This window comes from Haemaphysalis longicornis, unplaced genomic scaffold (assembly GCF_048455015.1).
Source record: "Haemaphysalis longicornis isolate Haplotype H1 unplaced genomic scaffold, Haemaphysalis longicornis Haplotype H1 scaffold_9, whole genome shotgun sequence".
Lineage (NCBI taxonomy): Eukaryota > Metazoa > Arthropoda > Arachnida > Ixodida > Ixodidae > Haemaphysalis > Haemaphysalis longicornis.
Genome location: NW_027526460.1, coordinates 115,913,579 through 115,941,322, shown reverse-complemented (window position 1 = coordinate 115,941,322; position 27,744 = coordinate 115,913,579). Strand labels below are relative to the sequence as shown.

The 27,744-nt window shown below is 48.1% G+C and overlaps 1 protein-coding gene across 1 annotated transcript; it reads left to right on the top strand.

The window, feature by feature from the left end:
- Positions 1-3,969: 3,969 nt before the first annotated feature.
- On the top strand, positions 3,970-25,944 carry LOC144153372 (uncharacterized). The gene is made up of 4 exons (XM_077685025.1): positions 3,970-3,994; positions 13,317-13,449; positions 16,292-16,411; positions 25,655-25,944. Exons 1-4 carry the CDS (start codon positions 3,970-3,972, stop codon positions 25,932-25,934), a joined length of 558 nt encoding a protein of 185 aa, XP_077541151.1. The 3' UTR covers positions 25,935-25,944.
- The last annotated feature ends 1,800 nt before the right edge of the window (positions 25,945-27,744 follow it).

The window sequence follows — 27,744 nt, the reverse complement described above, 5'->3', positions numbered from 1 at the left end:
TCATCGACACCTCACGGCAGTTCATCTGGCGTCTAGGTTTCGTCAACTGGCAAAGCGCTGTGGATGAAGTTGCCTTGAAAGTGCAACCTCATCCACGTCTGCGAAGCTTAATGCAATTAAGCAAGCCGTCTGCTACGTTCTTCGCCAGCCACCAGAAGAATGGGCTATATTCACGGATACGAAGACAGCGCTGCAAACATTACGGTGCGCCAGTTGCGTCAGCCTTCCCGAGCATGTGTCCCGCGATGTCACCTACCTGCGTCATCTAGCCTACGTCGCCGGGTATCGTGTGACATTACAATGGACACCTCCACGTTGTGGCCTTCTTGGCAACGAGAAGGCAGATGAGAGGGGCGCAGAAGGCTACAACTGCTCAATGTAAGAAACATTTTCTTTGAAAAGCACGAGGCGGCAGCGTTAGCGAAGCAGCTTGCTTAGAGGAGCGAAACCGCCGCTTTTCTTTTCCCGAAACTCATCATACCTTTCTATACCATAAAGACTCTGACCTGAAAATGAGCCCTCGAGAGTGGACCACACGTCGAATTGAGACGTGTTACCATGGGTATCGCCTGAACGCAGCATTTACGAACTCCTACCGACATTGCCTCGGTCAAACCACAAATCCCTATTGTGATAATGGTTGTATGTCAGAAATTGTAGAACACATCTTCCTATAGTGTCCGGCATACAGCGAGTAAAGTGACCAACTCGACGAAAATATCGAGTGCCTCAACAACAGACCGATGTCATTGAAAACTCTTCTTGGGCCCTGGCCATCTCAATCATCCCAGCGAAAAGTATCAGTTGTCGCGTTTGTTTATTCACACGATATCGGCGTCGCAGAGACAATCTAGAAGTATGTATCCTCACCTGGAATTTTATGTAAACCACGAGAAACTCCATGTAACTTCACTAAACAAAAGCTTTCTAGCTCTAGCAGCCAACGGGTCTTTCGTGGCGTGCGGGACAACAAACTCCCAACGCGTCGGAGGCGGTGGCAGGGGAGGGAGGCGGGGAGGGCGGAGGACTTCACTCACGGAGCAAACTAGACATGGCGCTGCGAGTTTGCCCAGCGTAGAGTTCCTGTATATCGCGTAGCGCAAGAGTTGCGCGTCTGATTGCCACATGCCGCCGGTTCCAGTTCGCCAGGAAAGCCCGCTTTTAGTGCTGCTCACTAGACACCGTATTCCGTGAGTTTTGCTCAACTGAGCATCGGCGGCTGCGGAAGCGGCGGCAGCGGCATAGCTGATAAGCAGCCGACTATCGTGCGCCAGTTTTCGTACGAGGTGCTTCTCGGCCCTTCTCGCCGCTGCTGCTCGCGCGGCGGCCCGGTGGCGGCTCGTATACATGCGAGACGGGGGGCTTTCCTGCATGACCTGGAACTAGATGGCGGATGAACGCGCAACTGTGCTCCCCTAGGGGAGCTATATACAGAAACTCTAGGCCAGTGTTCCCCGCCCGAAGTGCCTGCTTGCCGGCGGTGGCGTCGGCAATACGGCTTTGTCGTCTCTTTTAGCGACGGTTTTTTTTTTTTATGTGGGGGGCGGGTGGGGGTCTGTTTTGGGGATGCTTCGCGTCCATTGCGCGGTGCCTTCACACGGCTTGATTAACTTCTTCGACAGCCGCACCCGATGAATTAAGTGGTCTTACGGCAAATATATTTTAAGGATTGGTTTGCAGGGCGGGAAAACAAAGTGTACAGACCAGATACAGACATCTGGCCGCTAGAGAAATGTAACCTTTTGCGCACTGCTTGCCACGAATTGGACTCAGTTTTCTAAATTGGTGATTACCAATTCAGTTGGTTTTAAGAGGTACTACAAAACGCGAAAGTAGCAACAGGTTCTGATAAATAGCGATTATAAAAGTTGCCCTAGCTCTCTCGCAATTCTCAAACTTACTAAACTAACTAGTTTAAATGGGTATAAATGGGAGTCACTAAGCTCACATGCTGAATTGTTTCGGTGTCTACGCTTGTGTCGCGTGGTGGTGTAGCCCCAGGCTAGCACATCAGGATGGCTAGGTTCCACTGTCTCACCCTTTGAAAGACGCTTCTCTACGTTTTCTTTCTGCCGACTCATGGCCGGGCTACAGCGGTGGCGTCCGCCGCTCTAGCCCGGCCGTGGCCGACGCTGCTGCTGCGTTCGGGAAGCCGCCCCCGCGAATTCCAGGTAACGGCTGTCAGAATATCTAGTTTCACTCTTTGTAGAGCCACGTGTGGGAATTCAAGTGACGTTTCATGGGGAATCGTTGTGGGTGTCGTTTAAAGCTTTCCAACCACCGTCACAGCGTGGATTGGAGCCAATTTTTTTCCCCTCTACTTTTTCTCCTCTCTTTCGCCTGCTTCCGTTAGGGCCTTTATTCCCTTGCTCCAGCCCCGCGGAGTAGCATGTACGTGAACCCATGCCAGCAGACATCTATACTTTGAACAATGAACTTTATTGGCATCATGTAAAGAATACATAAGGCTGGAGGCCGGTAGAAAAAGCTGTCTCAAGGACAGCAAGACGGAGCTCCTTCTTGATTTCCTTGGCTTTCTTCTAATAAGGAGATTTCTCTCTCTGTCTCTCTCTCAGAGCTAAGGACAGGCACAGTTCATAACTGGCACGTAGTAAGTAAAATTTACTCCACTTGGTAAGCAGACAGATGCCTAAAGTACAATGAAAAAAATCACGCCATATCCACGGAATGAATGATGATAAGTGGGGCGAAGCTCAAGAGGGGGAGATCATCGGTAACCGTAACTCTCCCGTGAAAGTTCGCCCATTACATCATTAAGAAAGACGTAAGACCGTACATTGTACAAATCAACTTTTATTTTCGGAGTCAATGCTCCCAGGCCCAGACCTGGTGAAAGACCCCGCGCCATCGAGGACTACCCCGAACCTCCACCCCAATTTGTCACGTAGGATGGGACACAACGGTAAAGAAAGAAATTTTATTTAGGGCGATCTTGTGCCCGAACAAGACGAGAGGAAACGAGAAAAGGTCCTTGCGTCTCGTTCGATCTCCGAGAGCGACTGCCTGCGTTCGTGGCGTGAGCTCATGCGTGATCTCCCCCTCGCAGTGCACGTGCGCTCGCGCCTCCGTTGGCGAACACCGACAAGCTCGCGCTCCCGGTGCCGAGTTTGCGCTGCCGGTTGCAGCCGGTTCTTGCGCGTGCAACGCGGCCCACTTTGCGACATCTCCGAAAGCATGCGGCGGTCACGTACCACGAGACACACGGGATGGACAGACCCATGGCTTTAGGAGCTTCGCCCCTAAAACCCTCATGGAATCGCATTGCATGAGAACGCATACGCAGAATTGCAGTCCCCCAAACTTGAAACAATGAGTCGCGGAAGTGGGAGGCCCCCCTGGGCGGACAACAGCACGAAGACAAGATTCGGTCTGCTGCAGCGTGCAGGCAAGGCAGCAGAGACCATTGGAGGCCATTTGCAAGTTGGGCTGCCTGCCTTTGGCCGTATCCATTCCGCAAAACTGGGTGGAGGAGGCACGTGGTCCTTGTCGAAAGCATCTCGTTAGTAGTCCGTAAACGTAGGCAATCGCTCGTGAACTGCTGGTGAAATACATCTACTGCAATCCTGTTGAACAAGGGTTCTAAAAGAACCACCCAATGTCCAGGATAACTGAGTATCCGATGTCAATGTGAGGTGCTTCGGTCACCTGCAGGGCCGATCAAAATTGGGCACTTCCATCGTGGAGCACCGGCTGAGGTCCGCCGTGCGAAGCATTCTCCGCTGCAACCTGGGCTCCCTCCTCATCAGGGGCGGCAAGCGGCGTCCCCACGTGCTCCCGGTCACGGCCGACATGCTGTTCTTGCTCACTGGCGTACTCGAGGAACTGCGGTCCGGCGACAGCGACCGCAGGACGCACGCATCCCCGCCTCGGTTACGCTGGGCCCTGCGCCACGAGGGCCTGCTGGCGCTGGCGGGAGCCACCTGACGTGGCGGCAGCTTCAAGTCCGCCATGGAGGACGCGCTCATCACCGCGGGCACGAATCACTACCGTCAACCATCGCTCATAATTCTGTTGGATACATCCTTCTTTTCTCAATGCAATCATAGAATGGTAATGTTTGGGCAGGATATATGTCACTACAATTCGACAAAAGCTAATACTCTAGAGAATTGCGTGGCTTAACATCTCATCGCAATAAACTCCATATAAATATCTAGGTATTCAATGGCCTCTAACAAAAACTAACAGGGGGCTAAATAAATACACCTGGTCCCATTATTGTTCACACTTTATTTTCACCTCAATAGCATCAGTCGCAACACCTTCGTTAGTTTGGTGTGCGAATTTTCTCAATCGGCATGACCTAATCCGCAAGACCTTTTTTCCACACGTGCACGCCTAACAGCCCTACACTTCTTTCCTCTCTGCCCCTTCAGCAGTGGTTTTAGAACTGATAATTGTTGCGGGATATTACATTCCTCCCGGCACTACAACTGAGTAACCGTGTGGTTTGAAATGTAAGGGCGAAGGAACAGCTGTGATAGCCACAAGAAATCATTGAGGGTGACGTGAAGATTGAGCGAGTAAATGTTTTCAGGTGCACATTGAATTGGATAGCGACTCCTCATCAGAAGTATACGCGGTATTAACAGCCATCTGCCAACTCAAATTGTACACGGCGCATAATGGAAAGCATAGAAACTTGTTTATCAGTTAAGGGCTTATTCATTTCCATTCTTCATGTCAATATTGCGTGAGACAGGCCTGAGAGGAGGCAAAAGTAGGAGGAGAGTTGATGCATCCGGAGCGACTGATGGAGAGGCGAGAGATGCAGTGCAGCACGAGGTGATTGGCTGCATTTCGAGAGGGGTGAGGTCAAGCCTAGGCGGCGTGGACGGCTGTGTCGCAGCCCCTGCTCCGCAGCTGGTTTTGTTGTTCGAGTTGGCGTCGAGCCGAGGCGACGGCAGGGGTGACGCTGCCTGCCCACCGGTATTGACCCACTTTCTCCGGTACGTTTGGGTGCATTGCGTCACGGCATTGATGGGTTCAGGAAAATGTAGTCGGAAACAAGTGCAGGTGCGAGTTATCAGCAGAATGCGATAAATTGGGCACGCGGTCGCCAGATGGCTGAGACTGCTGTTGTAGGGAAGAGAACACAGGGAGTCAATGCTGCCGCTGCGCGGGCACAGGCGCCCTGTTCTCGACTCCGTGAATTATCCGTGAATTTGCTATATTTGTTTCGCGTAAGCAAAGCGTAAACAATCAGTGACGCGGGTTGCTATAGCTGACGACATGCAGTGTAATTTGACGCTTAGCTTACAAAGATTACTACCAAGCTATCAGGTATTGCTCATAAAAGATATGAAAAAAATGGCTTGTATTATAAATATTAGAACGGCATATGAGGCCGGTAAGATAAACATATTTTTTTTAGGTTAAAGTGGACGTCAACACCAAAAGTCGTCGAAGTAACGGTGATTCGAAAGCGAGCGAAATGCGCGCGTCAAGATAAAGAATATCGCGCAATTTTTTTGCCGTACCAATTTAAAACTTTAAACCATTTTGTAACATAGGCCTCCTGCGCTGCTCAGGGGGCGCTGAGCAAGCGGCTTCCGGGCAGTAATTGCGGGTAGCACAAAGCTGCGCGGGCCCCATATCGCGTGTTGACAGAAGCAAAATGAGCTCGATGTTCCCGACTTTTTTTGCGACATGGTCACCAGCCCATCCCCGACCCTGCGGGCGGAACGCAATGTACATGATGCTCTACCCACTGCGCCACAAAGCCGACACAGAATGGAACGCTACGAACGCGCCTTATATCGTTGACTCTTTCAAATTACTGCTGACGAGCGCTCTCTCGTCAGCAGTTGCCACAAGTGCAACAACATTAACGTAACGCAAACTACTTAACGTCGTGCGCCCCCGGAAATGCTCTGCATTTGATCGTGCCCCTCGCGAGGGGGATGTTTCACTGCGTCGCCATGCGAACAGTTTGCCACGCTTTAGTTTCAGTTCTTTCTTTGCTGGGGTGGCGACGAGCGGCGCCACCTCCTCGCACTTCGCCGCGGGAGGATCCGCGGCGGGGGCGAGAGATGGTGCTGGCGTCTCCGCGGCCGCGTCTGCGGCCTCTTCTGCTGCAGCGCGTTCCCGAGCGCCGGCGTTGCGCCGCTGCGCTTTCGATCTAGCTGTAGCGCTGCTTTTGAATACGCTGCACTTTAGTTTAAGTACGCTGTGTTTCATGGCCCGGTGCTGTGGCTCTTTAGGTGACTACTTTTTTTATATAGCTTGCGATAAGTTCTAATAATTTACCTGAGTATTTTTTTGCATCTTCTAAATTAAGACAATACTGGCATTTATACGCTACTCATTCAGATTCACTTCCATCATTTGAAGTGTACCAACTTTTAAAGTTCGGGTGGAATGTTCATTTTTGTGGTTCTCAGCAGTGCGAAGTGATCTTAACCGAGCTGCGCAGCAGAATTCTAAGCAGAATTCCCCGATCTCTTCAAATCAGGGCTTTCACCTACGGAACTATGTGTGCGGTGCCAGGTCCCTGAAACAATCGAACATTGTTTTCTCGACTGTCGCCGTTTCACGGCAGCTAGACAGCTGCTTTCGGGAGACCCGATTGAGTGTTCGGGTTTGACTTTTTTCTATTCCACTTATATTATCTATTGGCGCTACCAATTTGGAATATGCAAAAAGTGGTATAAATGCAATTGCATTCAAGATTTTCCTTCTGCTTCAGGTCGTTTGAATTGCTGAAGGGTACTAATTAACGGGTAATTCGGGTTTCCTTTTACGGCCTCTTTCCGGAAAGAAACTAGTATTTTGATGCCCTCACGTATTTCAACAACCGATTTAGCCGTATCCAATCCTCCCTTGTGGGTACGCTCCAAAACCTTTAAGGGCATCATCATAATCATCATCATCATCAACATCATCGTCCATTCAGAAGAACGAGCAGCTTCGTGTACTGCCTACGCCACGTCTCCCAGGTCCCACGCAAGCCCGCACTTCCCTCGGCGAAACTCGGGGAGTTCGAGCAATTCTCCTAAGACCACGTCGTCTAGTACACGCCGCCGCCTCCCGCCGCGTTCACGAAGCCTTCCACCGTATTAACGACGCCTCCCTCCGCCACTACTGCACCCTCAGGACAGGTGAGCTGAAAGTTCTCAAAGTCGAACGGAAACATCAATTCCCTATGCTGCCCTCCTTTGTGTCGATTCATTGATTGTCAGGTCTAACGCGCCGACGCAACGCAGGCGATGAGGCGCGCCGTAGTGGAGGGCTCCGGATTAATTTTGACCACCTGAGGATCTCTAACGTGCGCCGAAATCACGAACACACGGGCGTTTTTGCTTTTCGCCTCCATCAGAAAGGCGGCCCCTGCGGCTGGGAATCGAGCCCGCGACCTTGTGCTCAGCTGCACAACGCCTTAGCTACTGAGCCACCACGGCGGGCCCCTCCTTTGTTTTGCTGCCGTGATAGGATTTGGTGTGGAGTTTCGCGTGGACCCTGAAGGACCGTGCTGCGCAAGCGCGAGGAGCATTGGATTGGATTGGATCGGATTGATTAGATTTGGATTGGATTGGATTGGATTAGATTTGGAATAGATTAAATTTGATTGTATTGTATTGGATTGGAAATCCATTCCAATTGGAGTACGGGTGTGTAGAGAATTGGGTCTGCACATTCGCCAGTCTGCGCATATTCCATAAAAGTGACGTCATAGCCGCAGCAGACGCACTGGCGCCGGCGCGTGCCCAGCTGTGCGCCTCCGTTGCGCAGTAGCCAAGTCTGACGCCGTGCCGGAGCTGCTCGATAGCCGCTTTGCGTGGCTCCTGGAGAGCCGTGCTGCGCATGCGCCAGAAGCAGTGACTGGACTGAACTGGACTGGATTGGATTGGATTGGATTGCTGAACCTTAGATCACGCTACGTATATCCTGGCATAGCCGAGCTGAGCCACTGCTATTTTTTTGTGGTCACCTACAGCGGTGGCTCAGTGGCTAAGACGTTGCGCTGAGGAGCACTTCACACGTTCGATTCCCGGCCGCGGCGGTAGCTTTTCTGATGGAGGCGAAAAGCAAAAACGCCCGTGTGTACGAGATTTCGGCGCAAGTTATGATCCCGAGGTGGTCAAAATTAATCTGAAGCCCTCCCCAACGGCGCGCCTCATCGCCTGCGTTGCGCCGGCGCGTTAAACCCTAGAATAATTTTTTTAGGTCGTGGCGATCGCTCTTTCTAGGCAGTTTCTATTCTTACGGCAGCCTAGCCTGACTGGAACTAACCTAACGCAACCTAACGTGACCTTACCTGACCACGCCCATCTGCACCGGAAAAAAAACCCAAACCCAATCCAACCATACCTAGTATAAGTCGTGTGGCTCTATCTAGGGGTAATTGTAAGAATAAACCTGGTACAAAAAATCGGTACCTGTATAGCCTGATGAACAAAACGTTGTCCCAAATCTCAAAACCGCAAAACGTGCGCTTTTACAGATTCTAAACACAGCACTTCCGTCTCAAAGCAGTTACTATACCGCAGTGCCACGAAAGCAGTCAGCAGAATGGGTTTTCGCGGAATATTTAACCAAACGAAGCTCCAGATGGCGTGCATAACAATCACCCGGGGCTTTCGTGAGAACTTCAGGAGGGTAATTCTCCCGGCTGCCGTGAGAATAGACACTGCCTCCTCTTGTATACTGTTGGCGCCATGAAATATTCAGTCGAGTGCTGCGTCATTGTTGATTGATTGATTGATTGATTGATTGATTGATTGATTGATTGATTGATTGATTGATTGATTGATTGATTGATTGATTGATTGATTGATTGATTGATTGATTGATTGATTGATTGATTGAATTACTGTGGGGTTTAACGCGCCGACGCATCGCAGGCGATGAGGTGCGCGTAGTGCAGGGCTCCGGAATAATTTTGTACACCTGGGGATCGTTAACGTGCACCGAAGTCTCGATCACACGTGCGTTTTTCCTTTTCGCCTCCATCAGAAAAGCGGCCACCATGGCCGGGAATCGAACCCGCGACCTCGTGCTCACCAGCACAAACTGCCTGATCTTTCAGGGGTCTTGATGGCTCATCCTGTCTCCATGTCTCATGGGGGCGGTATTCAGGATGACGAAGGGAAGCAAGTTTTCCCAGAGTTGATTTGGAAGCACTTCTTTACACCTAGTTTCAAGTACTTCGGCCCTCTTTGCGATTGTAGCGCCAGTAATTCTTATGACCTAATTATCCTGATTGCCTCGCTTGCCTGTTGTGATATCGAACCGTTTTTTTTTCTTCGGATATATGTACCCCATAAAATTGTCTAAAACATAGTTTACGTTTCCACCCTAAAAAGCCCCCTTGGGGCGAATGTAAATAGGGGAGCGGATTGGCTGTTTTTAGGTTCCTTAAGGTACACTCATACCTCCGATGCAACGTAATGTTCTTTGCTGAAAATGTTGCCATGAAAACACGCATACACAAATTTAGGCATTTTGCCCTGAGAAGACGCTGGAGGGGTCGTTAGGATCTTTTGAAGTAGCGCCCCTCTGGAAGTGAACACGGCTGAGATGTGACACGAAGACTCCGCCAAAACGAATGGACGTAGAGTTTTCAACTTTTGCAGGTTCAATCTTAGAGGCGGAGGAGCTTAGTGTAGGTCCATTTCTAAATTGACCCTTAAACAGTAATAAAACTGCCAATTTTAGTTAGTGCTACACGCAATTAGCAACAAAATGAGCTTTTCCGCGAAGCCTATACTCTGTCTGCTTTCGTCCCACAGATGCTCCGCACGACTGAGCCAATTGGAGTATCGTATACTTCGCTGCTGTCGAAGGCTTACATGCTCATTTGAACCATTTCTAACTACGTCGCTGGCCACTTCATATATGAAGTGCAGAGGAGTTGTCGTCGTAGCTCGATCGGTGTACACAAGTGGAGCCACAGGGCTTTCCGTCGTTGTCGCCGCGGCGTAACCCAGAGGCCCCGAAAACCAAGCCTTGTATATAGTCATAAGCGTTCGAAACTCGTGAACTGCTGGCGCTTGTCATACATCTCTCCGTTCTTTAGCGCAAAGAAACCTGCAGGTACATTTGAGGCAAAATATACGTAATTAAACGGGAGCGCCCGCGTTCATTTAGTTAGAAACGCTCGTTGGGTTGGTTTTTACGATAGTCAGCAGAAAAAGTTGGCCGTGCAACACCGGCACGTGCGAGAGCAAAAGCAAGCATAACAGGAACAGAACGCCTGCTGGGGCGCGCGAGCACTGCAAAGGCGGAAAATTTGTCTTGCATTGGGTGGTAGCAATGAGCGGATAACGGAACTACAGCCCATTATGGCGAATCAGTGCTCTGCAATTCCGAAAGCTTTCATATTGAGTGGAACGGCTTTCATTTTTAAACTGCATTTTGCTCTATTGAGTACCGTTGATTTGTGAGCGCACTGCGTTTGTGCGCCAACAAAACATAGCATCTGGAGTAAAAGAAAAACCGGACCCGGAAACGGGGAAGACAACTCTCGTGACTACTGAGTAATGTCCAATAAAATGCAACTGAGCTGTTCTTCCAATGTCGCATTGAAAGTAATGTCTTTAAGTTTTGTTGCAGGGTATCTGCGTGTACTAGTGTGGGGAGCCATTTTTGGATACTGAGGAGGCTACAGTAGTCGACAGTGTCGATGTTTTAGTCTTTCTAGCAGTGCGGTGACGTCATAACGCCTAGAATAACCTTCTGAGAGCGGGTGCGTAGAGCGTGCAATGGAACGCGTCGCCGCCATTGGGGCTTTTAGGAATTTTTCTGCTGCAATTTTTATAGAATATCTTTGAACCAATTAAAACTGCAATTCCCGTCCATCCGTCCGTCCGTCTGTCTGTCTATTCAGGAGCACGGCCAAAAGGTTACAGAACTCTTTAACGAGAAGTTTATATAGCGAGACCCATCCCGAACCCCTTTATCTGGATACATACTTCGTACTTGCTTACATTGTTGAGAAAAAAGAGAACATTAGGCATATTTGAAGTAGCACACCAATGTACAAACGGCATCAGCAGTGCTATTTTAATTAACAACAAAATTGTGTTTTATACTCGCGGTAGGAAATAAAAGTACGCGTTAAAAACAATTTTGTCCCCAAAGCACAAAAGCAGTTCATGAGAGCCTGGACCTCGTAGCAGTGTTGCAAGTTAAACAGAGAGAAGAGGTTCTAGTGGATTGCGTGAGCAGTGGAATGCGGGAAATTTGAATTGACTTTAGCAAGCCTCATATGTATTAATCACGGGAGGATCTAAATGAAGAAGAAGATCGTGAGAGGGCTGCAGGAATCGGAATGGAGGCGTTTACGTGGCCGAGGACAGAAGGCTAGTCTTTTCGTGTCATTTGCAGGGAAGTGAGGAGATATGCGGCCATTTTGTTTCTCTGAATGGGCCATATCATATTTCTGATGCATTGGCCAGTACCCCTCAACGGTTATTTACTTTTTAAACGTTGGTCAATACACCTCTGGGGTTTTGTGCATTGCGCCACAGCCAATCGTAGGTGTTAGAGCCCTTTCTCTGCTAACTACGCTGGAGGCCGTTTTCTTCTTAACGGCCCTGTAAAAAGTCGGCAAGTTTGTTTCCGAAATCGACCGAAAACGGTGCCGAACGACTGCTTCATTACAACACACTCATCAAATAGTGCATCTTGCTCCTGTGCCCGTATTTTCTGTGTCGAGTCTGTTAAAAACCTAGGTGCACATTTTGATGGGGATCTTTCGTGGAACACACACATGACTCACATATCTAAAAAGCTTAGAACTACTGCTTGTATGCTGTACTACTTAAAAGTGTTTCTGCCTTTCTCTGTTCGAAAAATACTAGCTCAAACTTTGGGTTATAGTGTTCTTCGTTATGACATGTGCTGTTTTTTCAACTGCTCCGCTACCTGGAAAAAGGGAATTAACAGTATTTGAAAAAGAAAAAATAGCCAAGAGTGTTCTTTATACGTCACACGTGCCAGATTCGGACAGTGTATATAAAGCAAGTGGTTTACCGTCATTCAATACATTGTTTAAGCAAATGGTCGTGCTAAAATATTTCTGGTGTACGGATTATCGAACTCCCAATGTTAAACCTGTACCTCTGCGGCACATACATAGACGCCAAGGGACCGTACCCATTATGGAATGACTGCGCGGCCATATTATGTTCCTGCTATCTTCAACGAATTGCCTGACGAATTGCTCTCTTTAGCAACACGGAAACACTTGCGTGCTGCTATGCTGGCATTAGAAACATGCTGAAGTGTGTATGTGTATGCGGTGATTGGTAGCTATTTCTTTGTTCTCTGATTATTTTCTTGTGACGAGGAAAATGCCAACCATGTAGCTGGAACCCTTGTTGATCTATTGTATCTTTGTTTGTCTATTTGTTTACCTCTCTTCTGTTTGTTGTTTGTTGTTTGCTTTCCTTTTTTTTTTCTCCCTTTAATTTTTCGCCTTCTCTCTTTTTCTCTCGTTTTCTTTTTCTCTTTTTTTTTCGTTTGCTTGTCTTTTTTTTTACCTTCACATTCAGTTCCCACTGTCAATGAGTCTTTTTTACAGAAGTGATAGCAGTTGCTGACGGGCGACGCCGCACAAGCCCACCTGTAGGCTCTGGCGGCCCCATTTTTGCTTCTGTATGCACTCCTTTATAATAAACAATTATTATTATTATTTTTATTGCCTTCAGAAATAAACAAGACGTGTGCATGTCAGTAAATTTAATGGTATAAAACAAATGTGTACGTTGGGGGATTATGTAAGAAGCAGAAGCCTCAGCACCACGAAAGAAAACTCGCTTCAGCCCGGCGAGACGACCCAATACCACTTAAGAGGTAGATCAAGATTCAATGGCAGAATTTTACAAATAAGCCTGTCATTATTCTCCTTAAACAAATGAAGGCCAGTCTGATGCGCATGCCTTAGCAGCCCGCAGCATGGCGTTTCTAGCGTGCTCCTTGCACGTAATAGCAACTTCGTCTTGCGTTCTAACCTTGTCCAGTGGTTGTGTTTGCTCACTTCGGCAGATAGAGTGGCTGCATGACGCTTTTTCGCCAGTATCGGTATTTCGTCGTCGTCATTCGCCCACCATCCTTTTTGCCGGCTATTCGGCCCTGCAACGTAACCACTCCTGTAACCACTCCTGCAACGTAGCCACTCTGTTCCAAAGCGCTTCCTTGGCATCCAAGTAACGGCATCGCATCGTACATCTCAAGACCTAAACGTAGACGTTACTTTCTACTTCCTTTTATTTTTCAGCCCTCCGCTGCCGAAACGGCCACTTCGACGGTGGAGATCTGAGCGGTGTGCGTGTGCTACTTACTGCTGTGAGCCTCTGGGTTCGGTTCAGTGGGCGCCCTCTTCTACCCCTTTCTCGCCTCCTCCTACTGCTTTCCAACCGATCGCTGGGAGTACAAGGACTTCGCCGTCGTCTGTGACGCCAAGCTCTGCGCAGACGTGGCCAAGTGAGTCCTTTGTACAGGATTGAACGGATGGGTGAGAATCGAACGATTTCAATTAAGAACGGAACCACGTGCACTTTTCGAGCAGTTTGGATGAAAAAGAGCTAACGTACTTTAGTTGGCCGATAGTTACATTATTCTTGTTATAGGCTGCGACTGGGACTGTTGTGCGTGAAAAAAGGACGAAGGGTTGGAGGGAAGAAAAATAAATAAGGACTAGCCCAGGACTGTCTCTGTTACTAGATATACAAGTTATCAGAAATTACAGATTACTGAACTGGTTTTATTACTAAAAATGTGTCTAAGTGTTTTACGCAAGTTAGCTTGAAGTGACTGTTCTGTAGGAATGGCAAGGGGATGGGCGAGAGGGTCCGCGTGCCCTCTGCCTCATTCACGCTGTGTTACTAGCAGGGTCACAGTATAAACCGATTTTGGAACGCGTTTTACGGCTTTAATATGTTTTCGGGTAGTCTCAAGGAGATAGGGCAGGGCTGCCTCCAATTGCGAACCTTGTAAAAGTGTTTGCGCGATTTGAAGCAATCACGACAAACAATATTTTTAAGCACTCGAGGGTTTTATACACGAGAAAGAGCGCATTTGGATATAGTCACGATAGCCTTCCCTCTTGTTTTGACCAACGTAAAACTGGTTATAAATTTGCAAGGACCGATTTATATTAATGAAAACAATGATTTATTTTTTTATTCGTAGGATTCTTTTCCGATTTCCCCAAGAGCACCAGCCATGTAACGCCGCGTATTTGCACAAAAATGATGAACTGGTCAAGCTGATACTTTTTTACGTTATAATACTGTAAATGAAAATAACTACCCGAAGCGTAAAAACAAAACAATGAAATCCAAAAATTAAAAGTCTAGGAAATAACCAACCAGAAAATGCAAATCTCCTAACCTGCTCTTACAGGACGAGGGCAAATGTAAAAACACGCCAGAAAAACACATAAAAAACAGGAAAAAATTAATAATAGGCGCGTATCTCCGGAAATATGCTCATTGGCAAAGATAGCAAATTTATTCGTTATGAAAGTGTAAATAGAGATCGTTGATGGTGGAAAACTAATAAAAACAAAAGCAAAAAAGAGTCAATGCAGGTAGCGAAAACCGGTTGTCTGCCTGTTCACATCGCTCACATAACGAAGAAATCGAAACTCCAGAAAAACTATGCGGAACACGAAAAAAAACTTGCGGAAGACACCAACGGTAGAGCGATCTCCATCGGCGCAAAAAATATAATTCACGCAGTAGCACATTTAGGCGTATTGGTAGTATAAATGAGGAATGTCAGTACAAAGAAAAACACTTGAAACGAAGATAAGAGGCCAAGCAATGCTCAATCATTCGTACAGAATTGGCGGAACTACTGCACATGTTGTCCTTGTTTGAGCAAGAAAAGCTGGCAAAATTTAAAATGCCTGCGCTTTGCCAGATAAAATACGCGCGATTCGGTATCAAATCACATAAAATGCATAGAGGGACTGAATCGAAAATACACTGCAGTGGACGCACTTTACGCATGGAGAAATGTGCTCCCGCACTTGACGGCTTGAGGCAATAGAATGTCAAACGTGTTAATATTCTGCACTACTGTTTCAGCTATACCATACATCTACTTCCTATCAGTGATAGTCAGTCTCGGTGACACTCGTGTTAACTGGTGGTTTTTAATTGAGGACACGCATGAGAAGCAATATTACTCATCCTATTTCACAATATGGCCAGGAATACCCCGGGCAACACAAAAATAATGGTCCCCGTGGCGCCCTTGAACGCGATAAGGTGGTAAACTAAGAGCAAAAGAGGCACAGGAAGAAGTTTTTTCTGTTGAGGAGAACGCATGGTTCTTGAACGCGGCAAGGTGTCGGATTATGTGCGCAGAATGAAAGGAGAGGTCGGGATGATAGTGGTACAAATATAATTGGGAAAAGTGTAGTCGTCTGTAACTCATTTTGTGGGCGACAAAATACCCTACGTGCCATCATGCCATGTGCGGGAAATTAATAACTGTGTAGCTGCACAAAGGCAGCTTACGGGTAGAAAGGTAGTGGCAACCTGTAGAATCCTAACGAACGTGGGAGCCACGCAAACGTTTAATCTCCAGGAAACTTGTTCATGTGTCTCACGCCTCGCTGATTCAGCAGCGCGCAGCGATAGCTGGCGGGACAAAAAGCTCGCGTGAACATGTGTGAGACGGCGATCGAACGCAACAAGATATTGACCATGATATTCTTCTTCGGGAGAAATTCAAATTGAAGGTCGGTGTTAAAAGACTGCTTCATAGCAAAACAGTGTTCGCAACTTTTCTCCATTTCGGAGGCAGCTGCAGCACCAGAAAAGCAAATTGTAGTGTGGTGAAGAAATTTTATGCCCCTATATGTACCTCATCAAAACGCTATGGCGCCCAGTGCAAAGGCTACGCAAGAGTAGAGGCTAGGAGCCGGCCGTTCATTTTATTTTATATGGCCAGCAATTCGATTTCCTAACAGCATCCGATAACAATTTTTCACTCGCTCGCATACGCGAGTTCTGAGGGTGCTCCCGCTACAAAGATGTCATATTACTGCTGCAGCAAAAATATTACGAATTACAGTAGCCCGAAACATTCCCAAGGTAGTCTTGAAAGCTTATAAATGATCTAGTGTCATTGCATTTTTACCCTGCTTAGTTTTATTACTGAGTTTCTTTTGTTTCCTTTTTACTTTTCTTCATTTGCTGTTGTCTTAAATTGTATTAAACCCAGCGTACAAAACAGGGTCGATATTTAGCCTAATATTTTTGTGACCAGGCTAGAGCAGTGCCAGTTGCAGCTTGTCTTGATAACCTTGCAGGCGCATATACGACAAGGGCAGCCGCATTGGCGACATCATGGTGGCGGCGCTCCTCTGCATGGGCGTCACAGCTCCGCACCTGGCCGGACTCGCCGGAAGCTTCATGGCCCTTTACGACCAGTGAGTTGAACATGTTTGTAAAGCCTAATTCTCGTGCCCGCTTTTTTGCTACAAATTTGTGACACAAAAACCACCATGCTCAGTGAATAAACTGACGTAAGACAATCCAGAGGGCAGGTTTTATGAACACAAGGAAACAAACTTTTAATCCGGAACAGACGATTCACGAAACCGCCTTCGTTGCTGAAAACCGGAGGAATGTAATCGGGGTGCGCATTGAAGTCACAACGGTACGACCCCTCGACTAAAGACTTCTTCATTTGCGGAATTGCCAACTGCGCGTGACCACCATGAACACTCCGACACCCGCGGCCTCTTCACCTTAAACCTGTATGGCCCGTTCACTGTGTCCTGCCTACTACGATCTTGGGAGTGTCCGCTTTTCGCACCTATACCTAGTCCTGTTGTTGGTCTTTTTTTCTTGATTTCGATTATCCTAGAAAAATTCCGGCATTTTGTCTGGTTCTCCGGCATTCTTCGTACAGCACCCGGTTCTTCGGCTTGCACTCACCCGCCGCTCTGCCTCAGGAGCGAAGACGTTGTGCTGCTGAGCCCAAGGGCATGGGTTCGATCTCAGCCGCGGTGGCTCCTTTTTATATGGATGTTAAAAGCGAAAGCGCCCGCTATCGAAACTTCAGGGCACTTTAAGGATTCCCAGGTCTAGCTTCGGGTTAATAAACACTTTAGGTCGTATTTTTGAAATTGTTTTCCCTCTCATTGCTCACTCGACGTTCTTGCTCTACTTTAAATATCTCCAGGTGGTCAAAATTAATCCGGGGCGCTCCACTACGGCGTGCCTCATCGCCTGCGTTGCGTCGGCACATTAAACACCAATCAATCGTCCTTACCCTGAGACTGTGACGGCTCGGTAGTTTTGCAATTTTCACAGATTCCAAAGTGCAACTTTGTGTGCAGGATGCCTTTGTGCAAGAAATTAGAGTTGTAATCAACTCAAAAAACGCTCGGCCGGCCTCTTGGGAGACGAGAAGGGTGGCCACGAGTAGGCTCTAACATGAGCGAGAGGAATGTCAGAACACTTGACTGCAAAAAGACGAAGACAAAAAAAAGTCCAAATCACAACAAAAAAAAACCTGCGCAACCAGATTGGCAGGTGCCACAGAAGGCTTGTGTCGGGTTCGCGGACAATAACAAATACAAGAGACTCTGTAAACAAGGCTATGCATATATAATCCGAAACCCAAACAAAATGCACACAATGGACAGAGACAAACTAAAGAATGATAGGGAGCTGCGACAAAGAGGTACAGAAAACGGTAGTGAGGTCAAAGAAACGAAAAAGAGTCACGGTCGGTGAGCGAAGATGTAGGGAACAGGACGGGGTTGTTACCAGCACAGGTTCGTGGCAGCGCGGAAATGTCCAGGTAACGTGTCCTGGCCGCGGTGGTATAACGAGCTCTCGTCGCCTAGTAGCGAACGCGGCTCTCTTGGAGCGTCGATGGCTTCTGCCGATGTCCGGCGACCAGAGTAACTGGCAGAGAAGAGATCTTGGAAATTTTAGGTAATGGCGGACCTTTTGGGGCACAGCGCGGGTCCGAACGCCCGACCGCAGTGCGTCCCGGTCGCGTATTCCCAAACCATATCCCGTAGGGGCCCAGGCCGACCACACCCCCTAAGCAGGGGCGCAGCCAAAGAGATAAAAAAATTGCAATTTTTTAACCTCCTTGGACGCGGCACCGTGACGTCTCTACCTATATGTGCGCGACTTCATGCGAGGTGGATTTCTTCTTTTTGTCCCCCTCCCCTTGTTTCGACTGCTTGGCAAGGGGCCGATGGTTTCGCTCCGTGGGCGGGGCTGGCCTGCGGCGCTGGGGAAGCTGACGCACATGTGGTAGAAGCTAACCTTTTGTACCTGAGCCCCTGATCTCTCCGCGCTCTTCTTCCGCACCTGCGAGTTGACGCTGACCTCCGATCGTGTTCCTAACTAAGCGCTCTACTTGGTGCTCGAAGTGCGAGCGCGCGCGGATGGACCCTTTCACGCGCATGTGGCAATTATACACGATCCGGAAAGCGAACACCCTCATTGAAAGCTCATTCTACAGCACACAGAAGGGTATACAATTGAGTTGGGTGCTCTTTCACTATATACACAGCTCAAAACACGATTCGGTGCTGCAGGTGAGGATTACAAGAAAGGCAGCCAATTACCCATGACTACATTTACAAACTGTCCTACTCTTGCGAAATATTACAGCAGCATGAGCTGCTACATTTTGGCACTTTGATAAGCACTATTACATTGAATTTCGTTAACATTAACTACATTGCATTATTCTTTATCAGGAACAGTGCCACTATAGAAAACATTGACATTTTGTTAACAGCAATGGAAGGTGTGAATCGTTCTTGCAAGGGTGATACATTGATAAGAAAGACACCAGCTCAAAGGTACACGTTTTACACTCGGTCATGAATTCTGCATAATTTACACTGCTGGTCATAACAATTTAAGGAAACAATATCGAAAATATATACCAACCAAGGGCTAAGTAATAGTTGGATTGTACAGCAACTGAAGTAGTCGAGGAGTCTGATATATGTTTTCTGTACAGGGCCACAGTCTCTTCACTGAAGCCACCAGGCCGAGTTTGATATCAGTAATCATGCGTGCTACCACTCACGCTGTTGCCAATGTCGATTAGTTATTTTTAACAATTTGTGCTTCATGCACACAGAGATTTTGCTGCATAAGATACGTTATTTATAAATAGACAGGTCCAGCAGGATCCGAATGGCGCTGATGCCGCCCCTGTAGTCGGGAAGGCACACCAAATCGTTACCACTTAATTTGGCTCTGTCCATTATTCGACCGTAATCGCCACCAGATTTTAACTATAGGTCCCGACCCTGCAACTGAACATGAACATGTTAGTCGGGTCCGTGACGATCCCACCGCTCTAGAAGCAATTACCGAGTACGCCCTTGAAAACAGACTCTACAAATTGGTGTAGCAGCCTGGCCGACTTTCCCGTTCGGTATACAATGTGAACTGTCTGCAGCGTGCACTGTTTTCATTGCGAACCGCATTGTCCACAGTGTGAACTGTACATTTAAGTGTGAACTGTGCGTTTTTCTGCCACTGACTGACTTTAATGTGTTCATTTTGCGATTAGGACCCCAAGACTGCAACTGTGTTCATTGTGCGAGTTGTGACCTTCCCCTTTTCTCCTCATCCTTGCTCCCACAGAGCCCCATGGCATCTCATTTACTGCAGTGTTACACTCACTCAGATACGTATATTCTTTTCGCTGGGACTAATGAGTAGTTGCCCGTGAGATTGAAGTCACGGTAGTCGCAGCAGAGATTAAACTAAGCAAAAAGTTATCTCCTTGGTGCACTATTTTTACGATAGTGATCTCGTAGTCCAAATAGCGGCAAAAAATTGTCACTTTTAAAGATCCACTGATTGGTATAGATGAGCAGTTTGTGTCTGTTTCCTGCGACGCATTTTGAGCTACCACATATATATATATTTCTGTAGTGTCTGGCCTGTTAATTCGCCAGTATTGTGTCACAGCTCGTGCCTCAACTGTAAGCCACACACACGCAAAAAAGTATACAAATGTATAAACAAGAAATAGCGGGAATAAAAATATAAATAGTACAACACAAGTTGCCCGCGGAGCGAAACCATCGGCCACCCGCAAAGCAGCCGAAACGAGGGGAGGGGGAAAAAAGAAAAAATCCACCTCGCATGAAGTCGCGCACATATAGGTAGAGACGTCACGGTGCTGCGTCCAAGGAGGTTAAAAAATTGCAATTTTTTAATATTATTGGCTGCGCCCCTGCTTAGGGGGTGTGGTCGGCCTGGGCCCCTACGGGATATGGTTTGAGAATACGCGTCCCGGTCACACTCCAGACTTCTCAGTCTCCCGGTTCTTTTAGATGCGACGGCATCTCATTCACTCACCTTGCCCCTCCATACGGTGTCGTTGTCCGTCCACACCCCTCCCCCATTCTCCTCACCGCGCGAGCTGCGCTGTCCGCGCTCACCCCATCTCCTCTCTGATAGCGAACATTATCTCGCGAGGGGCATTGGATTGGATTCGATTGGAGTGACTTGGCTTGGATTGGATTTGGATTGGATTGCATTGGATTGGATTAAAGTGGATTGTGTTGGATTGTGTTGCGTCATAGCCACGCCACGTTGAGTCATAGCCGCGGCAGGGGGTTCACGGCATGTTTCACGCGATGGGAGAATCAACCTAACGGAAACAACAACGGAACCCCCTATGCGTCGCATCTACACAGGGGTTCCCACGAGGGGAGGTGGGAGTAATTTTTTAAAGCAAAGCTCTACTACTTTAGTCCAGCGGTTTTGCTGCGGATGCAGGGATTCACATTTTGACCTCAGACACACACCCTCCTGCTGCACACCCCTTGAAGGGCCTCGCGTGCTTTGCCGGGCCCGCTTTCGGAGCTGCGCACAAGGCCCTGTTTTCAGTCGTTCTGCTCAGCCAGCTGCGACAGCCGCTGTGGTTGCGGGCGCTCAGCCGATCGAGAGCGCACCAACCCCGCAGCCTCGCACGCATGCGCCGAGGGGTCGTCTCGGGATACGTTACTTTGCGCCCGGCGGAGAGGAACACCGCGTTCGCCGCGAATGAAAGCAAGGCGAGCCTCCTCCTGTGAGCGTTGCACGGGACCGAACGGTGTCGAGCCATGTTCGGCAATACAGCTACATCTAAGGTTAACCAAGCGAAATCAAAACTCAAGCAGACTAAGACAAGCATATGCTTTGCATATCCTACGTTAGTGGGGCTAAGCCGCAGTCATTTTTTCCTTGGCATTGCCTTCACCTCCGCCGTCGGCGTTGGCCATGTCTGATTGGGCAGTGTCTTACTGAGCACCAGCTCAGCGTGAGCTCGTGCTCTCACTTGGCGTGCTTGGTGCCGTAGCTGGGGTGAACGAACTTTGGGGCACCTCGCGAGTGTCAGCTGCTCTGTTATTCTGCTGCTCTGTACACGAAAGGTACCGCCACCCCACCCGGGCCTGACCCGAGAGGAAGCGGTGGCATACTGGCAACTGCAGACGGGGTCGCTCCTCCCACCGGTGCTGATGAGGCACGTGTGTCCGACCGTGTACGAAAGTGACTTGTCCTGACTGTGCCAGAATGAGAGAGCCACCGCGGCTCACGTCCTCTGGGGCTGTGTCAAAAACCCGCGCGAAGCGTCGACAGAGGCTATGATCCCACCGCACCTCGAAGCCACAGCGGGAGCTACGACTAGGAACAGCGGACCGAGGCCGTCCAGCATATCTCGGCGGCCATCAAAAGACAACGACCGAGCAAAACCGACGGAATGTTACCGTCCCGACGAGGGGGTAGGTGAAGACGGCCGAAGGCTGTAGCGAGGCCGGAGTCAAAGTAGAGGGACAAGAAGTCGAGGAGACATCACGGCCGCGTCACGGAAAGACCCCCCCGCGTGAAGGGGTTCAAACCGAGCTGCAGGCACTTCAGCAAAGTTGTTCTCTCTCTCTCTCTCTCTCTCTCTCTCTCTCTCTCTCTCTCTCTCTCTCTCTCTCTCTCTCTCTCTCTCTCTCTCTCTCTCTCTCTCTCCCTCGTCTTCTTTTATCTCGGTCCCTTTTTCTCTGTGGGATTTCTTCGCATAGCACTTCAATAAAAGTACTGCGTGGTTAGTTTCTACATGTTCTGTTTAACACACTAGTCTACAATCCCTACGTTTTCTGATTGATTGTGGGGTTTAACTCGCCGACGCAACGCAGGCGATGAGGCGCGCCGTAGTGGAGGGCTCCGGATTAATTTTGACCGCCTGGGGATTTTTATCGTGCGCCGAAATCTCGTACACACGGGCGTTTTTGCTTTTCGCCTCCATCAGAAAAGCGGCCGCCGCGGCCGGGAATCGAATCCGCGACCTCGTGCTCAGCAGCGCAACGCCTTAGCCACTGAGCCACCGCGGCGGGTAATCCCTACGTTTTCGTTTCATAGCTTTCTGCAACGAGTACTTTCGCCCTTCGAAGTTCACCATTGCCGACGAATTCACAATAGTTTATGCGTCCGGAATAAAAGAACAAATGAAAGTATTGTATACTCTCAAAATCAATTTAATTTGCTTTCTTTTTCTTCCTAAATTACCGAGAGATATAGTCAATCTTCATAGGCTGCACTACAAATGGTTTATTAGCGTAAATGTAAAGACGAACCCCGAACGCCGTTTTTTCACGCAATGGGCCCTTTCAGGCTTTCTTCTTAAAGTGATATTTTAAGGAATGAAGCACTGAAATAAAAAATGCGCATAGTATAAACCGAGACCATAAAACGAAGACCAAAATATCACTACGTCAAAAGATCGAAGAAAAAACAAATGAAAAAAATGGAGAGAACGAACCAACCCAACCGTGTACGCCATGTAGTTGCCAAAAAATGACAGCAGCGTAGCTCCGCTAACTATGGATATGCAAAGCGAAAGGTCAGCTTAGCCTGGCTAAATCTTGTTTTCAGTTGTATAACCTTTTATTTATCTGTAATTATTATCAGTCGTTCATACCCCACCTTTGCCTACGGTTGTGGTCCCTCTTCAGCGTTTTCTGAGCCGAACGGATCGCCGGGGAATATCCGCGGGGTTGTCAGATGCTGCTTCCCGACGGCAGCTCAAACCCACGACTAACTAGTGTAGTTGGTCGCACTCAAAGCATCCAGCTCCCGCTCAACGACCAGAAAAGACGGCCGGGCCTCGCTCTCATCCATGGCCAATCCCGCATGCCCGTGACGAGTCACGTGGTCAGGCGCGAACCTGCTGCGGAGAGCGCGTGAGCCAAACCGGCAGCGGCGGGGTAAGCGGTGAACCCGGCTGGCCTCGGCATAGAGTTTCTTAGTAAGTATACTAGAGAGGAAACTATACCTGGTAATCCATGCCGTCGTGGGGGTTTATGGGAAAACCCCCCTTTTTGGCTTGGGTTTGGCATGACAATTGAATTCTTAAGCGGTTTTGGGGATTTGCTTTCTTCACTATGCATTAACACGTCTACGAGATACGAGGAAGCCGAAATCCTAGCCGTGCTCGGTGAAACAGCAGGCAGTGCGTGAGCGCACCTGACGTTGGTCATGCCGCAGTCGAAGGACGTATGACTGAGCGGGTAATATTTCGCCGCGAAATTTGTAGCCGACGAAAGAAATAAAGAAAAGGTACTTCGACGAAGACCAGATACGACAGATAAGGGCGCCTGAATCCGTCCTATCTTGTCACCGTCCACGACTGTTCAACCCCACGTTTTATTTTTTCTTGTTAAACTGCAGCTGAAGGTCGGTGCACCGGTTCACCACGGAGGTTACGTTTTCATAGGCACGCTCCAAAAACTTTCCAAACTCTTCAAACAACCTATTATTTGAAATATAGGTAAAGTAATAAAATAGGAGTATCTAAGGAGTTTCTTCCCCAAATATTAACATTGTTCGTAACTACCACCTCGGCCTGCAAAATAGCAGGAACAAACATTCCGGCAAAAATGCGCAGTACTTCCTTTTTTCTTAGTTTTAAAACAGCCTATTTTATATTGCACTTCCATAATTGCACACTATTTTTAGCGTTTTTGTGGAACTTTGTTTAAATTTGCAGTGACTAAAGCGTTTCAATCCAAGCCAATGGTGAAACGTAGGCGAGCGCATTATTTAATGGCGGTCCATGACGACACAGACGGTCTTGATGTGAGCCGCATAGACGGTAGCGCCAGATTCCTCTCTAGTGTTTATTGTAAGAAACTCTATGGTCCGCGGATCTCGGCAAGAAGAGACAGGTGATGCGCTGCCTAGAATACGGCGCAGCTGCGGTCAAGGGAAGGTCAAATTTACCGCGACGGTGAGGTCGCTCAACGAGGTGTCTAAAGCATTGTTTAAAATGCATAGTTTGCAAACTATCGTTGTAAGCGAGTAAGTGCAGATGACCGGTAAAAGGGAACGTCAAAAACTCAAATACAAAAACAGAAATTACTAGAAGAATGGAGCACCAAACTATAAAATATTGATCTCCAAAAACTTTCCCACAAAACGATGACTAAAAAAAGCCCCGACAACAACGACGGAAATACGAACAAAAAGTATTTAAAATGGACCAACGGTTTAACGCAAATTATCTGCACAAAATGGCATAATAACGGAATGAATGTATTTGGCGCCGTAATCGTGCGAATGAACGTAATTCGTCAGAGAAAGTAATATTGTGACGTGGTTGCAAAAAAAAACAAACAAAAACGAAGTTCGGAATACTGGGCCCACCATTTTGACTTCGTAGAATGTAAGCGACCAGGATGCTGGACAAGTCGAACAATAGGCCGCTGACGTTCTGTAGGGCAGCGTGCTTTACAAAATGTAACTGAACGACTCGTGGGATGGGCAGCCGCCACAGCTGCACACCAGCCCATTATTTCTGAAGCGGTACCTGCACATGACCTACGGCCCGGTCCCATGCGGCTGCTTAGCCGCTATTTTAAAGACGATTGTCTTTCTTGGGCTACTTAAACCCAGAAATTTTGGTCTGTGTGTATGTCTGTCTGTCTGTGACTCGATTCAACCATCCGGCCAAACTGAAACAAAATCTGCGCAATAGTTTTATATACTCACCGCCAAATCTAAACGGCTAGTGCCGGTGTGAATGTTCATAATTGTCAACATTGCGGAACAAGAACAAAACATTACGCAAATATAAGGCTGCGAATCAATACATAAGGGATATGTGCAGTGTTGTTTTATTTAAAAATTTACGGATGTTGTTTTAGTTAAAGCAAATGAAATACTACATAAACGGCAGAAAACCATCGCCTGCTCTTGCCCGCACCAACTCCTAGCGGCATTTATGAAATCAAACGGCAATAGCAACAAAATGTTTCACTAGATAGGATCAGCGTTCTCCTTAGAACGCTCTTGAAGTAGGGCAACGCGGTTTTATAAACGTTTCAGTAGGACGCCTCGATTCACGCGCGTCTCCGCAGTACGGCACCGCTGGCAGCGAGACACTAGGCCTGGAGCAGTGTAACGCGGTTAATTTAAAATGATTTGAGCAAACGTTTAGCCTCTTTACATTGGGAGGAGCGCGACGGTAGAGGGACAACATGAGAGGTGAGCGGTAAAGCGATGGGAGGCACTTACATGGCAAATATCGACAAAAGCCTTTTGTCGACATTTGCAACGAAAGGAGCAGACACGCGGCCAATTTTTCGCTCCGTAATCGAGCTTGCCGAACAGTCCAGCAATCTGGTTTTCCTGGCGCGATGCAGCGCCAAGGACATCGTTCCGCGGGACTACCGCGTCCAGTGCCGGGGCATCAAGTACACCCGCCACATTGGTCGCATCCTGGACGAGTGCAGCTACCGGATCATGCTCGCCGACCTGGACTACAGCCGGGTGCTCCACGTGCTGTTGCGGCGCTCCCTGGTGGACCTGAACGGAAAGCTGGCGAATATCCTGTTCCCGAAGGACATGAGCCGCATGGCTTACTTGGCCAAGGCCAAGTACGCGAAAACATTTATGCGCATTAGTTGTTTAACCGATATATAATAAAAACGAGAAGGTCATTGGTCGTGGGGAATCTTATTCAAAACCCAAGAGCAGAGAAATAAAACGTTTTGCAATAGAGGTAACGAAACAACAAAATGTGCGTCTTATCCACGTTACAACCCCAACATCACGGAGAGAAAATAAAAATTATGGAACACAACTACAGAAACGGGAATACAAAATGTAAATATGTCTTAACAGTACGACGCCCCTGCATTGCACAGAAATGAATAATTCGCTGGGATAAATATTTTTATTTTTATGATAGCATATACATAAAGACCACTTTTGGAAAGAATTTTAAAAGCCAGAAAGTGAATAAGCAACGAAATATAAATTTGAGATTACGAAGTAATATATATGCGTCTAATGCAGCCCCCGCGAAAATAACGCGTGAATAAAAATCCGCCAAAATAAGGATGTAAAGACAAATCAAAAATCGCTAAAACGCACCAACCGTAGCAAGCTGAACATTGGCGCGAAAATGCATGACTGGCTGCATGACCACATTCATTCGTTATAATGGCGTAAACAAAGATCGACGGTTAGGCGAAAATTGACAAAGGGAAAATACAGAAACACAAAATCCTACAAAAAATCAACTGACGCAATAAAAATATTCATCGTATGCACCACCCTGCAGACAAAAACAAAAATGAAAGGTCCCGTAAAGATCGACGGGAACACGAATAAAAAATTATCAAAACAGACGAAAGGTGTTGTGCCCACCATTTGCACAGACCTGCATGATTTGTACATTTAACTGGCTTAGTCATGCAATGACATTAGTGAAGATAACTGTCCAAAAAATTTTAGAAAGACATATAATCACAAAAGGAATGGAACATTAAAATAACCTAGAGAAAACGAGAATATACTTCCTGAATACCTTGCCCCCTTCCAAGAAAAAACGAAGACAAATTAGCCCGCGGAAAGAACGGCGAGAGCACTAAAAAAATCCAGTAACCTTGGTACCCTCTGTTTACCTATGCGGCGGGTTAGGTTACGCGAACCGCCCGAGCAAGCGTGAGAAATGCACTTTCAGCTAGCCGGGAGGTGCGCGTGCACTACACCAGGAGGAGCTTGCGTTCTTCGGTCGCTCTCGCAGCCAGCGAGACTGCGCGTGACCATGGCCGAAGCGAAACCTGCGGCTCTCCCGATCCACAAGATAAACTACGACGATCGCTGAGCGGAATTTGTAGATTTGACGCGCCGTTCACAAAGCAGGCAATCGTGAAGTGTTTTTTGCCTTCGGAAACGGTCCGTGCACACGCCGGCCGCGCGTGCCCGCTCGGCCCGCTAAGCGGCTCGAAGGGGCGCAGACCAGGTTAGCTTGTCGCTGCTCTTTCGAATCAATCTGATCGCTAAGTTCGACATGCGAGAAAGAAGTTCGACATGCGAGAAAGTAGGAATTAGTTTGGTGAAATTTGTGCTAGGGATTGTTATCAGCGCTTATTTTACAGCGGCGATCAGATATCTGCCGCGATGCTAAGCCTACGCTGACCGGCGCGGAGGTTCGGCGGGCAGACCGGTCAACGCGGCGCGCGGTGCGCGGAGCGGCCGAAAGAGGGCGCTACCAGCGCGATCGAAAGAGGTCTTGGTGCCCGATCGCTCAAACGGCAATTATAGCTGAAATAAAGTTCCACATGCGAGGAAGGGGATGATAGTGGGTGAAAAGTTGTGCTACGGGTTGTCATTCACTGTTGCACATATAGCGGCTATCAAAAATCCGCCACGATGCTAAGCCTAATGTTCTCATCACCCGAGCTGACCCGACCGACGCAAGCCGGTTGCGGGCTGTTGGGGTTGC

Excerpts from the sequence above, each read along its gene's own strand:
- LOC144153372 (XM_077685025.1), top strand. The coding sequence starts at position 3,970 with ATGGAGGACGCGCTCATCACCGCGG. Across the intron at positions 3,995-13,316 it reads GGACGCGCTCATCACCGCGG|CCTCTGGGTTCGGTTCAGTG; the intron begins GCACGAATCACT and ends TACTGCTGTGAG. Across the intron at positions 13,450-16,291 it reads CTCTGCGCAGACGTGGCCAA|GCGCATATACGACAAGGGCA; the intron begins GTGAGTCCTTTG and ends ATAACCTTGCAG.